Genomic DNA, 12,610 nt, shown 5'->3' on the forward strand with positions numbered 1-12,610 from the left:
GATACAATATTCTAATGAAGTTTAATAATTTTGCAGGCAAGTGGAGAGCGCAAAAGACCGAAAGCAATTAACACCTTGTTCGAACGTAGACTTTCCCATGCAACATATACAAACGCATTCGAAGAGAACGAGTGTTAATCCAGCATTTATCAGCGTGAACGAGGGTGACAAAACGAATCGTGTATTTCCTTTTCAAGCTACACCCAGCGGTAATCTGAAAATTATCCCGAATCAGGTAAGAAAGAGTCTTGCTCTGACAAATTCTACAGTGAAGTTCTTTCAGAAATGTGCTCGACTTCGAAACAAACGTAGCATAGTTGTTTTAGGTTGTGTTCGAATCGAAGAAATTTAGCGTTCTGGTTGCTGATCCGCGACACACAAAAGTCAACATCAAAGCCGAGCTTAATCGACCTGGTGTCACTGTTTCCGGCCCTTTGAATCAGACGAGATATATCGATCTTCCACCTGGCGTTACACCATCGACGATCGATCAATTGCAGGTAAAAATTTTTTTAGTTAAATGTATAATTATTAAAAATAATTTTATTCTTTTATATAGTATTTATAACTTTAGCGAATCATTGATGGACAAATAATATTTTTAATTATATAAGAGTAATTGTTTTAAATAATTTAACTATTGTTTGATCTATACAATAGGCTCAGAAGAAGCTACCTTATATTGAGGGAAATTACAGATCGCGAATACAACCTAATACAAAGTTTCATTCATTAGAAATGGAACAGAAACAGCCGGTGCAATCAACGTCCCAACAACTACCTCCAATGAATGAAGTGCCACTCGCCTCGTTAGTTTTTTAAGTTTGCTAATCATAAGTCTTATAAAACATATAATAACTTTATGGCAAATTTTCATTTTTTAATATGATTTCTTCTTTTCTGTTTTGAACAGATTAGGATTCACAAACGAGCAACCGATTAATTGGGATAATATAATTCTTCCAGACAAGACCGACTTGTATCAGGAATTAACTAGGCGCATCACAAACTACAAGTAAGAAAAATATTTTTTAAATATAAAACTTTTAAATATACATTTTTTATTTATTATGTTATAGATATGTTATAGATATTGAATAAGTAACGCCGATTTTATGTTGTATTTTTGTATAATAGCATACTATGTTTTACTAATGCAGTAATGCACTTTGTTAAAAATTAAATTAAAGCAAGTAATAATTTTATTTGTTTTACCAAGGAATGCCGACTGCGTTGTCCGAATTGACCAAGATGCATTTTATTGTCATCTTCTCGTTCTGCAAAGTTATAGCACGTTTTTCGATGAGAAAAATGATAAGGATATTAACTTATCTGGTGTAAGATTCTAAACAAATTTTAAACACTAGATTTTATATTGTGTAAAATCATTGCTTTCAAAAATTGTCTTATAAAATTAACAAAAAAAAAGGGTTATTTTGAACTTCAGAAAATTTATAAAAATAACTTTGTAGAATAGTAAAAGATAGTACTATTTACTAAGATAATAAAAATGATTATTTGCATCAAATATAGAGTAGCGTGACTTCCAAGGCTTTTTCCATTATTTATGACTGGATGATAAGTCCTATCAGTGAAAGTTATCAACTATTACGAAGAGATAATATTTTGGAAATCTTCATGGCAGCGCAGTATCTTGGGATCAAAGGTTATCTTATGTGTATTACAAATTTTTATTTAAAAAAAGAGTAAATTTTTATCGTAAAAAAATTTAATTAAATATCAGATGTCTAAACAAAATGAAAATAAAAATAAAAATAAATATTAAAAATGTATTAACAAGTATTTTTATTAGAAATATGTGTATATGTATTTTATAGAGTTAGAAGAACAATGCTGGGCGTTTATTGACAATGACGAGCTTTTCTCCGAAGATACTGCCTTTTTATTGTACTTGGAAGCAAAGAAGATCGGAAACACTGCTGTAATGGAACTGATGGTGCCGAGAATTATGAAATTTTTCTTGATGCTTGTTAGCACAAAGGATTTTTTGGAATTGTCAGTGGACGAATTGTGCTTATTATTGAAATCTAACTACATTTGCGTTAATAGGTACAATTGCATTAAAACATGTTGTATAAGAAAATTATATAATTAAATTATTAAATAATTATTAAAAATATTGATAATTAAAATCTTATTTATTAAACATTTTTTTTCTAAGAAAATTTACAATTTTTAACTACCTTTCACATTTCAGCGAAATGGAGATTTTGATGTCTGCCGTGCGATGGTTGATGCACGATTGGAACGAAAGAAAGCAGTACATGTTGGAAGTGCTTAAATGTGTCAGATTTGGACTTATAGCTCCATGGCAGTTAGTAGATGTCAAAAGAAACCCTGAAAATCCAGAATTTATGGAATTGATGTCTTATCCCGAGGTGCAAAAAATGGTGGACGATGGCCTTGCGTACGAATTTTATTTATAATTCTAAGAACTACCAAATGATTTATACACGGAGAGAATTTTATATCAAAAATTTCTATATATATACAGCAGTAACCGCGGACCGAAATTTTTTACTATGTTTCACATGAAAAGCATAGTAAAAATTTTTATAATTTTTTTGTGGTTCAGTTACTATCGTATATAATAATGTTTTATATAAAACTTTCTTTGTGTACATGCAAGACGTGTGAAGTAAATTATCAACAAATTATAACTGTAATATTAAATTTAATAGATTTGTTATCATAAAATATTGGTATGGTAATCAAACGGAAGATTACTATCACTGGATCGATTTACTTGGACTCAGCGAACCAACTAATCGCAATTGGGCAGGAGAAGACAAAGTAATTTATCTTTTATTAATAAGTACATTTCTTTCTTAATATGTAACGCATTTATTTATTGCTTTAGAACTATGTTACGTATCGAGAGTTTTTGTTATATCTTGAGGAGTATCAAAAAACAAACATTTCCGATTTGAAAACACGAAAGATACGAGCAAAACCAACACCTCCCAATTCTCCTCCTAACGATTGCTCATTATCACCGCAAGAAAGATCATATATGGATTATAAACAAAATCATTACGTAGATTCGCACTTTTCAGGTACAGATTATTATAATTTTTATTAAGTTTTAAAATGAGTGTTTTTTCCCAAAAGTATAATAATAATTTGGAAATTGATTGCACCAAAGTTGTTAATTCTGCTCACATTTGTTTATTTTTAGAACAATGCAGCGCAATGCAGAGTAGAGCACCAAAAAAATACGTATCAAAAGTTGCAACCCCATCGGGCATGATGATTCCACCTGAAATCTTAACAGAATGTCTCAGTAATATGAGCAGAAGTAACAACATAAGAACGGTAAGTAAGTTTTAGTACAATTGTATTAAACTGATATTAGTTTTTAATAGTTTAGGCTGAACTGAAAATGATATAAAAATTTGCATTTTTTTTACTTTTTTTATTTGACCTAGCAAACCATTATGTAAAATCATCAAAACTTTATGATCTGAACTTTTTTCAAATTTGAAATACTCAAAGTATTGTAGCAAAAAATCAAATAATTGCGATTTTTTTATTATGGTTTGTACGATTACACCATGATAATTTTTTTGTACGTAACGATTGATTTTGTACTTTACATCTGACATGAGAATCTTTACGTTTATTTTCATTATTAAGTGCGACGCGATGTTTATCGAAGGTACATCGAGACGCACATGAAAATCATCGCACGCCGGTTTGCTCAAATTTGATCCTTTAATAAATAATCAGACTGGTGACATCAATACATATTGCTGAGTAGAACAGTAAAAGCTTAAAGTAAATGGTTGAAACTTAAATGAAATATGAGTTAGCTAAGTGACTAAGCAATCAATATGTACGGCGCTTGAAGGAAATACATTCCAAACTGCGCCAATTTTTTGCAGACTTTAATGATTCCAATTAGATTAGCGTAAAAAATCATTTATATGTATTTACATGTATGATCTGTTAACTTCGAAAATACCATGATGTGGCAAAGTTTTTGAATAGTTAGTTAACTTAAAAAAACTATCTGCTTATTTTGTCTTTTTGAGAAAAAATCAATAAGTATTTACAATTTAATGTTATGTCGTTCTCTTCAGAAACGTAAATATAATTTTGTGAACGTGTTAATAAGAATTTAATTTCTTGAAGTGCTTTATTTTAAATTATATAAAATATAATAAAAAAATTCATATTCTTATATTACAAAAATAAGCTGCAAAATAATTAACATGTATTTTTATTAAATTTTTTTTATTAAATTAAGTTTATTAATGTTCAAAGTTTGTATTGGTAAATTATTTTGAAAGAAAAAAAGTAATTAACAAATTGATATTTTAAATGGAAACGTAGGAAATAATTCAGCAAAGATACAAATATTATGTTTCGCGTTCAAAATATGTAACATGAAGAAAATAATTAACAGATAATTTTTTTATCTGTCATGTAAACACACACAACACACACAGTCATGTCATTACCGAAAAGATTATTAGATCATTAAAAACATAAAGATGATAGTCCATAACATTTGCATTATAACATGCATTGTGAGATACTATATGGATCCTTTTCTCCTAAAAATTAAAAAATTTAAGAGTACAATTTTTTTTACTTATGTTTAAAATTGCCATTATTATAATACTTCTTTGATTGTTTGAAATTAAAGAATATGAATATTTTAAATTTATGCAAAATAATAAAAGAAATTGATTTTTGTTTCATCGTAAGTGAGAAATCAAAATGGTGCTCAGTTACGTGCGAATGGAAAAATAAGGCATTTATAATATATATATATATATATCAGTTGACAAAATCATGTACCACTTAGAAACGTTTAATGTATCAATTAGTAATGTTTGTGTTACCTTCTATGTTAAATTCCACACACATTAAATTTAATTATTTAATGACATGATAAATATAGAGTACTTTTATATAGTACATTTGCAACACTTGTGAGTCATAATTAATATTGTGCACAAAATTGGAGAATATATTTACTCTCTAACAAGGAATAACTAGTTCTATCGCTGATCTTATTAATAACAGTTTGTCAAACCTTATTCTGACACACAAAGTAATATGATATTCATATCACTTAATTTGAAATGATATATGACAGTTGTCACATAAACAATTATGTCGAATTGATGTCGATGAGCACCGAAAGAAAAGTACAAAATTCTACAAGTAATTCAGAATATTTTGTTCTGTTGGTAATAATTGGAATATAAATTTCAAAAATTCAAATAGCATTAAAATGTACACAGATATGGTAAAATCTCAACGCTACTTAATACCAAAACATTATTTAATCGATATAATATAGGAATGATAAACATTACAAAATCACTTTGTTCATTTTACCGTTTTGAAGCTTTTTAACGTCAGCGTCTTGTGAACGTCACCGTGACAATGAGAAGTAATCCGTTTATTAGATACATACAAATAGTTTTCGGCTTTGATGTGTCCACTCGCATAAATCTTAGTGGTTTTGTCCACGAATATGTTTATCCTTACACATTCGTGATTCTCATTGTGTGTATCATATCATTAACTCGTATATGCTGTTGTTTTTGATAAAAATCTCGAAAGAAATTTCAACGAATCTATTTCCTTCAGTTATCTGCAGATTTTTATTTAATAAAAGATTATAAAGTATAAAGCACAAAAGGATTTTCGTCCATCAGTAATTAGATTTAGCAAACGAGGTTGCGTTTGCATATAATGCTATTGATTTTATACTGATTGTTAAATGGGCTTAATGGGTTAAGTTAATGGGTTAAATTTATACAAAAGGAAATATTACTATAATTTAAAACAAAATTATAAAATATTTTCTTTATATCACCATATTTTTACATACTAAAATTTTTTAATTTATTAATAATAATCAGAGAATTATTATAAAAATTTTTGATTTTAATTATCATAAGATTAGTAAAAAGTTTTAAAAATTTATATGATTTTATTAATATATTGTATATATATGTTTTAACCATTTTATTAAAGTTTAATCAACAGTATTGAATGTCTTAAATGATTTCTACAGAATAAAGTATATATATTTTAGTTAAATATTTAGTATAATATTTTGTAAAAAATGTAATTAAAGCAATATGGTAATTTGAAACACAAAAAAAATTATGAAATTATCTAAAGATAATTAAATTTAGTTACGCGCGCGCACGGAAAATAGATGAAAATCGAAATTAAAATACGAAAAACTTGATAAGATGATATAAATTTTGGCCTTTTCTTGTGGAGAATGTAAAATCATTAGAACTTAAAGAATCTAAAATCATAAAACTTTATTGAAGATTTTTATTGAATGTATGAAATATTATAGTTTTAATTTTTATCTTACATTCATAAATATAATTGTACAAAACAGATTAAAATAAAATATATTGCTATACTAAAACTAAATTCACGAAATTTTCATACAAAATCGGTGAGTTTGAACAAAATTAAATACTTATACAGTACGTCCAACGCACATAGAAAAATTATTAAAGTACAAGCAAATATAAATACAATATAGTATAAATGTAACTGGCTGTAAACTAAATATACTGCATAATTAGCTGCAACTTTAAGGCCTAAATGACAAAATATATACACATATTGTATGTATATGTATTTATATAAAATATTTACAAAAATATATATATATATATATATATATATTTATATATATTTATATATATTATATGTCATGTATATATATTCTATTATATGTTACATTTATATATGAATTGACATTTGAATATAGAACTGCTTCTATTAAAGTAACTCCATTTTTCTCATTTTATAAACAGATACATTCTATAGTAGAAGCACAAAATTTTCGCAAATGAAATGACTTTAATAATAAACACTTACGATTAAAATGTGTTCTAACTTGTAACTTAATAAATCTATTTTTTGGCAAAATAAAATGGAAGATTTATTTAGAAGTATTTGAGTTTATATTTACATAATAAAAATATTTATTATTAAAGCCATTTTCTTATTTATTTAATTGTTACTTATAATATTAAAAGTAATATATGTATTAATTTTGTTTTAGTCTAATTATATAAGAAATGTTAAAATTGTTTTAATTATTTGTATAAAAATTATGGATATACCGTCATTTTTATAAAACATGGTTATAAAAACTGAAAAACCATAAAAAAAAGTAAAAAGTCGATATAAATATGTGCTTCTTTTTAGAATTGGAGGCAGCATTGTGTTTAATAAAGATTAATTTTAAAATCAGTTACCACTGATTAAAAATTAAATTATATGTAAGAAGGCTATTTGACATCTTTTATACAATGTGTTTAAAATATTTTTTTTACAGTTAGTATTATCGATCACTAGATACTATATTTCGAAAACTGTAGCAATCAGAAATTAATGCCAAATTTAATATTTTATTATAAAGAAGCTTAAACTATGTTAGTCAGTCATTTTGTAATGCATATGGTCAGAATTAATAAAATAATTAAATTAATTTTAATTAATAAGTAAAATAGCAATTCAAACTTCAATATATTAATAAAAAATATTAATTTTGACACTATATTTTTTCAAATTTATAAGAATTCTGTTGACACTAAACTTTTGTAGATACTTGATTAATAGCTAAATTGTTACACTAATATAGTATAGTAATCTGGCATACTTAAAACTAATATTCAAGGGATACAAAAATTTAATCCTGTTGTCATATTCATGTTGAGTAATCGACGTTAAATTCATTTAATTTCTCTTATTTGTATTATGTCGCAAGTTTGTCAAATGTATTGTTTGACGTATCATTTAGGATGCAATAATATTTAACAAATGCACTCTAGATTGAGTTATGTTCTCAGTCAAATTAAATATAGCTTTTGTTCATTTTACGAATGTCACAAATAAATGTAATTATGCATTTAGAAGTAACATTAGAAAAAATCAGAGAATTATCCATGCATAATTACTTCTCCATCATTTTCCTCCTGTAAAAAGGAAATTAATTTTTGAAAACAATATCTTTTTGTTTAAAAATTTAGATGATTATTTTACTACATATATGTAGATATATGTAGATTATTTTACTACATATATGTAGTAAAATAATGTGCTTATTTACTCTATGATCAACTTGTTCTATAAGATATACAATAAATCAATAATTATTAGCATCTTCAATATCTTGGACACTATAAAAGTTAGAAAATAATTTCTTTAAGAAATGTGGTATGGACCACTAGAACTTATTTAACGTTTAACGCAATGGATTTTTAAGTCCCCTATTCTGAAATTTGAATTCAACTTTTTTTTTTTAAAGTACATACACTGTGAAAAATGTTTTGTTTGATTCAGCTAACCGTCTGTTTGATTTTTGACGAAACGGACATATTCTTATTAAATTTACCAGAATTCTTATTAATACAACAAGATTCTGATAGATTCAACCAGAATCTGGTTTGGTTATCTCGTAATCAAACAGATTGTTGAATCTAACAGATTTTATGTGTTTACAGAATAGGTTGTCTCTCAGAATCTTGTTTGATCAATAAGAATTCTGTATGTATGCTTGATGTTTATAATTTCATAGCAATTTTTCAAATGAATGTAATGATGTATTTGTATCTCGTTTGGTACACCAATTGCTAACTTCTAGTGAACTTTTTTGGCATTTTATAGTAATTATTAATATTTATTTTAGCATCTTTTTCTCGTATAAACTAATTCAATTTTCTTATGTGTAACTGTATGCAAACTTTTTGTATGTATAGGAGATAAATTTTTACAGATTGAATATAATGGACCACATAAGTGTCATTTCAAATAAATCTCGATTTCATGAGATTTGCCGTTGCTTTATGTTGGCTTTTAATGAAATACGTTTGTTTTAATTATTTTTGAGTAACCTTAAAGATTTTGTATTATAATTTTTTATATTTGGTTTTGTCACCGCTACAAAGTACATGTAAATAATAGCAATTTATTAAAAAAAAAATAAAGAAGACTGTTCGGGATTGCGCTAAAATTCGTGACAATTAATCATCATTTATTGTTCTACGCGAAATGTGCTGGCGCTTACTTGCCGTCAATTGTGCGCTACGCATTGAGATGCACCGAAGCTAACAAAAACACTGGAAACTAGCTCTTCTCTTAATGTATAAAAAATTTTAGTGGTTTTTTTAACATGAAAATATATTTCAGAAATTGATAATTATAAATTTCGTCGTTATCGTGTCGCGATGAAGCTTATTTTATGTAAGAACAATGTGTTTTTTTTTATTTGCCCGTACTTTTTATAAACAACTGATATTTTGACGTTCGCGGCGATTTTAAGCCGTTTTTTAAATACTGTTGTTAGATATTGACTACTGTTTCTATGATATTTTTTTATGTTATAAAAACCATATAGAAATTACTTATAATAATGATGTGCACAAAATATCTTCAACAAAATGCTAATTCGACATTCTTTTTTTATGCGTTCTACGCATAACACAGTTAACGCCGAATGTACGGCAGCATATTTTGCGTGCAGCTATAAACAATAAAATGTGATTAATTGTCCCAGATTTCAGCGTCATTCAGAACATGATTTTTAAATCTCAGAAATAGCTCTATTTAACAAAAGAATGCATTGCATTATATAGGAATCTATTTCTTATAATACAATGAATTGAAAAATATTGAGAATATTAATAGTTATTGCATTATCTTATGAAATTAATTTTCATAACATATTCGACTGGATATTTTACTTACATCGTCTGTTTCAAATATGACGCCGCGAGGCTGCCCGTTTTGGTGCTGCATGTTTTCTGGCTCTTGAGGTCTGAGGAAAAACAGCTATACGTTTATAATTATTACAAATTATTTTTAATTTAATGAAGCGTAACAAATGATTTATATTCATTTACATATGTGCATAATTTGTTAAATCGAGGAAACTGTGAGGTGGCAATGGTTTAAATAATTAGCACAGAAGGGAACTATCTGTTATCTTTGTATTGAGAGAAAAAGCCAATGGGTATTTGCAATCTGTTAATTCGTGCATTTTGAAAAAGTTAATATAATTTTGTGTGAGCATTACGAGATAATTTCTACAAATTTTACTAACATTATCATGTTGTATTTTTATTTGTTTTTATAAAAATGATTAGCATTATTCAGGTTTTTAATGTAATAAATTTAATTAGGAAAATTACACAAAAAGAAGTTAATATTATTTTGCCAAAATTTAAATTCGTTTTTTTATGACATTTTATATTATTTGTAACTTGTTCATATAATTTATAGAAGTAAATGAGACTTGTAAAATTACTTATATACATATTAAGAAACGGTGAACTTACTCGAAAATATCGAAATATATCCTCTTAAAAACAAAATGCATAACACAGCCTATGATCGATAGCGTTAAGACGAAAACTCCTTTATCTTTTATTTCAAATAATAATTTGTTTATCACATATTTCATAATAATAATTATTATTTCTGTAATGTTAGGTGCATAATAATGCACTAGAGTTCCTGAAAAAATAAATTTAGTTAATAATCATAAATAATTAATAATCAATTATATTATAACTAATAAACGAAGTACGTCAATAACACAAATTTTTTCTGAATTAATATTGGATATGATGAAATTTTATTATTAGAGAAAACCTTTTTTGCTTGATAAAAGAAATCATGTTCTTACTTTAATGAAATAAACTGCTAAATTGTTAAAATGTATTATTATTAAGTTTTTCTCCAATTTAATCTATTAATGTTTGAAGTCAGTATTAGTTTATCATTTAAAAAAAAATATAGGTAATTAATAAATTGACGTTATGAATGGAAACGCAGAAAATAGTTGAACAAAGATGCAGATATTTTGTTTCACATTCAAAATATGACATGAAGAAAATAATTAACGGATAATTTGTTTATGTTGATGTAAACACACATACTACACACACAATTATGTCATTACCACTAATTAGAAGCGTAAAGCCCATAATCCAATATATGCGTGGTATATGATTCATCGTTAGATTTTATATGATCTTTTTCTCTTTAAAAATAAAAAAATTAAGGTTAATTTTTCTTGATTTTTATTTACTTATTCTTAAAGTTATCATTATTGCAATGTTTTCTTGGTTATTTGAAATCAACAATGAAGCAGTTTTAAATTTATACAAAGTAATAAAAGAGATAAATTTTTGTTTCTTCGTAGATAAGAAATCAATATAGCGCCGACTTGCGCGCAAAAGGAAAAATAAAATATTTATAATATATGTATTAGTTGACACAAAAAATCGTACGGTCACTAACAGACGTTAAATGTTTCCATTAGTAATCTGTATTAGTAACACTTTTCACGTTAAATTTTACACATTAAATTAAATTATTTAATAACAGGATAAATGTGAAATTGTTTTATACACATTCGTTACACATATAAACCATAATTAATATTGCGAGCAAAATTAAACATTATATTTATCCTTTTAGCACAGGATAGTTGGTTCCAAATCTTATGAATAATAAATGTTTGTCAAATCTTATTCTGATGCACAAAGTGACATATTAGTTAACAATACTTAATTTGAAACGATATGTAATAGTGTCGTACAAATGATTGTTAATGGCGACGAGAGAATCGAAAGAAAGGTATAAATTTTAAAGAAATTCAATAGAATATGTTGTCATGTCAGCAGTGATTGCAATATAAATTTATCAATTAACATAAAATATTCAAATATTGAAAACTCTCGACATAAAATAATAGCAAAACCCTATTTAACCAATTTAATATAACAAGTATTAGCATTATAATATCACTATGTTCATCTTACCAGGTCCAAACTTTCGGACGTCTGTGTTTTCTGAACGACACCGTGACAATGAGAAGCAATCGGCTCATTACGTATAATACATACATATAATACTTGACTTTGATTTGCTCATTTGCATTAAACTTATTGGTTTCGGCCACAAATATGTTTATCTTTACAGTTTCATGATTTTTATAATATCACATTATTAACTCGCTTGTACTGTCTTTTTTGAGAGAAATTTCAAAGTAAAAAGTTTCTACGAATCTATTTCTTTCAATTATCAGATTCAGTTTGCAGATTTTTATGTAATTAAAGATTGTAAAATATAATACACAAAAAGGTTTCCGTTCATGTGTAATTAGATATAGCACATAACGCTGTATTTGTTATAAATGTTTTCATACTGATTGTTGAACTGGCCTATGCAAAAGAAGACATTACAAAAATTTATAATTTAAAGAAATATTTAAAAAATTTGAAGTAAGCTCTTATATATATTTGTTTTATATCACAAACTTTTCGCGTTGTAAGATTTTTTTTATTTAGTAATAATAATTAGGGGATTAAAAATTTAAATATTCAGTGGATTAAATACCAAAAATTTTAGTTTTTTCTTATAATTGGATTAGCTTAAAGTTGTCGAAATTTATATTGCTTTGATAATTTATTTATGTTTTGATTATTTTATAAAAATTTAATTAACAATGTTGTTCGTTCTATATATGACTTCTATAGGAAAGTATTACATTTCGTGAAAGAAGAGATCAAATTAATAAGACAAT

General features: G+C 26.0%; 2 protein-coding genes and 1 long non-coding RNA gene across 10 annotated transcripts in view; 1 reads left to right on the top strand and 2 right to left on the bottom strand.

The window, feature by feature from the left end:
- LOC105668843 (uncharacterized) overlaps positions 1-12,610 on the top strand; it is a 42,899-nt gene that overhangs the window by 2,169 nt on the left and 28,120 nt on the right. For 6 of the 7 annotated variants that reach the window (XR_010890072.1, XM_012361466.2, XM_067354423.1 and 3 more), the window contains 11 exons: positions 37-235; positions 327-500; positions 661-809; positions 914-1,015; positions 1,220-1,337; positions 1,534-1,666; positions 1,839-2,070; positions 2,219-2,428; positions 2,703-2,814; positions 2,882-3,077; positions 3,200-3,336. Coding sequence is in view for 6 of the 7 variants with exons in the window: in XM_012361466.2 (XP_012216889.1) it covers positions 37-235; positions 327-500; positions 661-809; positions 914-1,015; positions 1,220-1,337; positions 1,534-1,666; positions 1,839-2,070; positions 2,219-2,428; positions 2,703-2,814; positions 2,882-3,077; positions 3,200-3,336 (1,762 nt within the window). In the remaining variant the exon portion in view is untranslated. Of the gene's footprint in view, positions 1-36; positions 236-326; positions 501-660; positions 810-913; positions 1,016-1,219; positions 1,338-1,533; positions 1,667-1,838; positions 2,071-2,218; positions 2,429-2,702; positions 2,815-2,881; positions 3,078-3,199; positions 3,337-3,657; positions 4,079-12,610 lie in introns of those variants that run through there. The other variant, XM_067354450.1, reaches the window with a different exon arrangement.
- On the bottom strand, positions 1,024-5,640 carry LOC136999782 (uncharacterized). The gene is made up of 3 exons (XR_010890105.1): positions 5,374-5,640; positions 2,205-2,358; positions 1,024-1,277 (listed from the first exon to the last, which is right to left on the bottom strand). It is a non-coding gene; the product is annotated as an uncharacterized lncRNA (long non-coding RNA).
- Positions 6,298-12,002, bottom strand: LOC105668845 (uncharacterized). 2 transcript variants are annotated; one of them, XM_012361468.2, is made up of 5 exons: positions 11,847-11,988; positions 10,982-11,062; positions 10,356-10,533; positions 9,766-9,835; positions 6,298-7,994 (listed from the first exon to the last, which is right to left on the bottom strand). In XM_012361468.2, the coding sequence occupies exons 2-5, from the start codon at positions 11,034-11,036 to the stop codon at positions 7,959-7,961; spliced, it is 339 nt and encodes a 112-aa protein (XP_012216891.1). In that variant the 5' UTR covers positions 11,037-11,062; positions 11,847-11,988; the 3' UTR covers positions 6,298-7,958. The 2 variants fall into 2 exon arrangements, 1 of the variants encoding a protein (XP_012216891.1); XR_010890095.1 differs by lacking the exon at positions 10,982-11,062 and having other exon boundaries at positions 11,847-12,002.

The sequence above is a fragment of the Linepithema humile genome, chromosome 1, assembly GCF_040581485.1.
Source record: "Linepithema humile isolate Giens D197 chromosome 1, Lhum_UNIL_v1.0, whole genome shotgun sequence".
NCBI lineage: Eukaryota > Metazoa > Arthropoda > Insecta > Hymenoptera > Formicidae > Linepithema > Linepithema humile.

What these genes read in the sequence shown, in the direction of transcription:
- LOC105668845 (XM_012361468.2), bottom strand. Translation starts at nt 11,036, where the DNA reads ATGAATCATATACCACGCATATATTGGATTATGGGCTTTACGCTTCTA. An exon ending in ATATATTTCGATATTTTCGA is followed by an intron (nt 9,836 to 10,355) that starts GTAAGTTCACCG and finishes GTTTTTCCTCAG; the next exon opens with ACCTCAAGAGCCAGAAAACA. An exon ending in TCATATTTGAAACAGACGAT is followed by an intron (nt 7,995 to 9,765) that starts GTAAGTAAAATA and finishes TCCTTTTTACAG; the next exon opens with GAGGAAAATGATGGAGAAGT.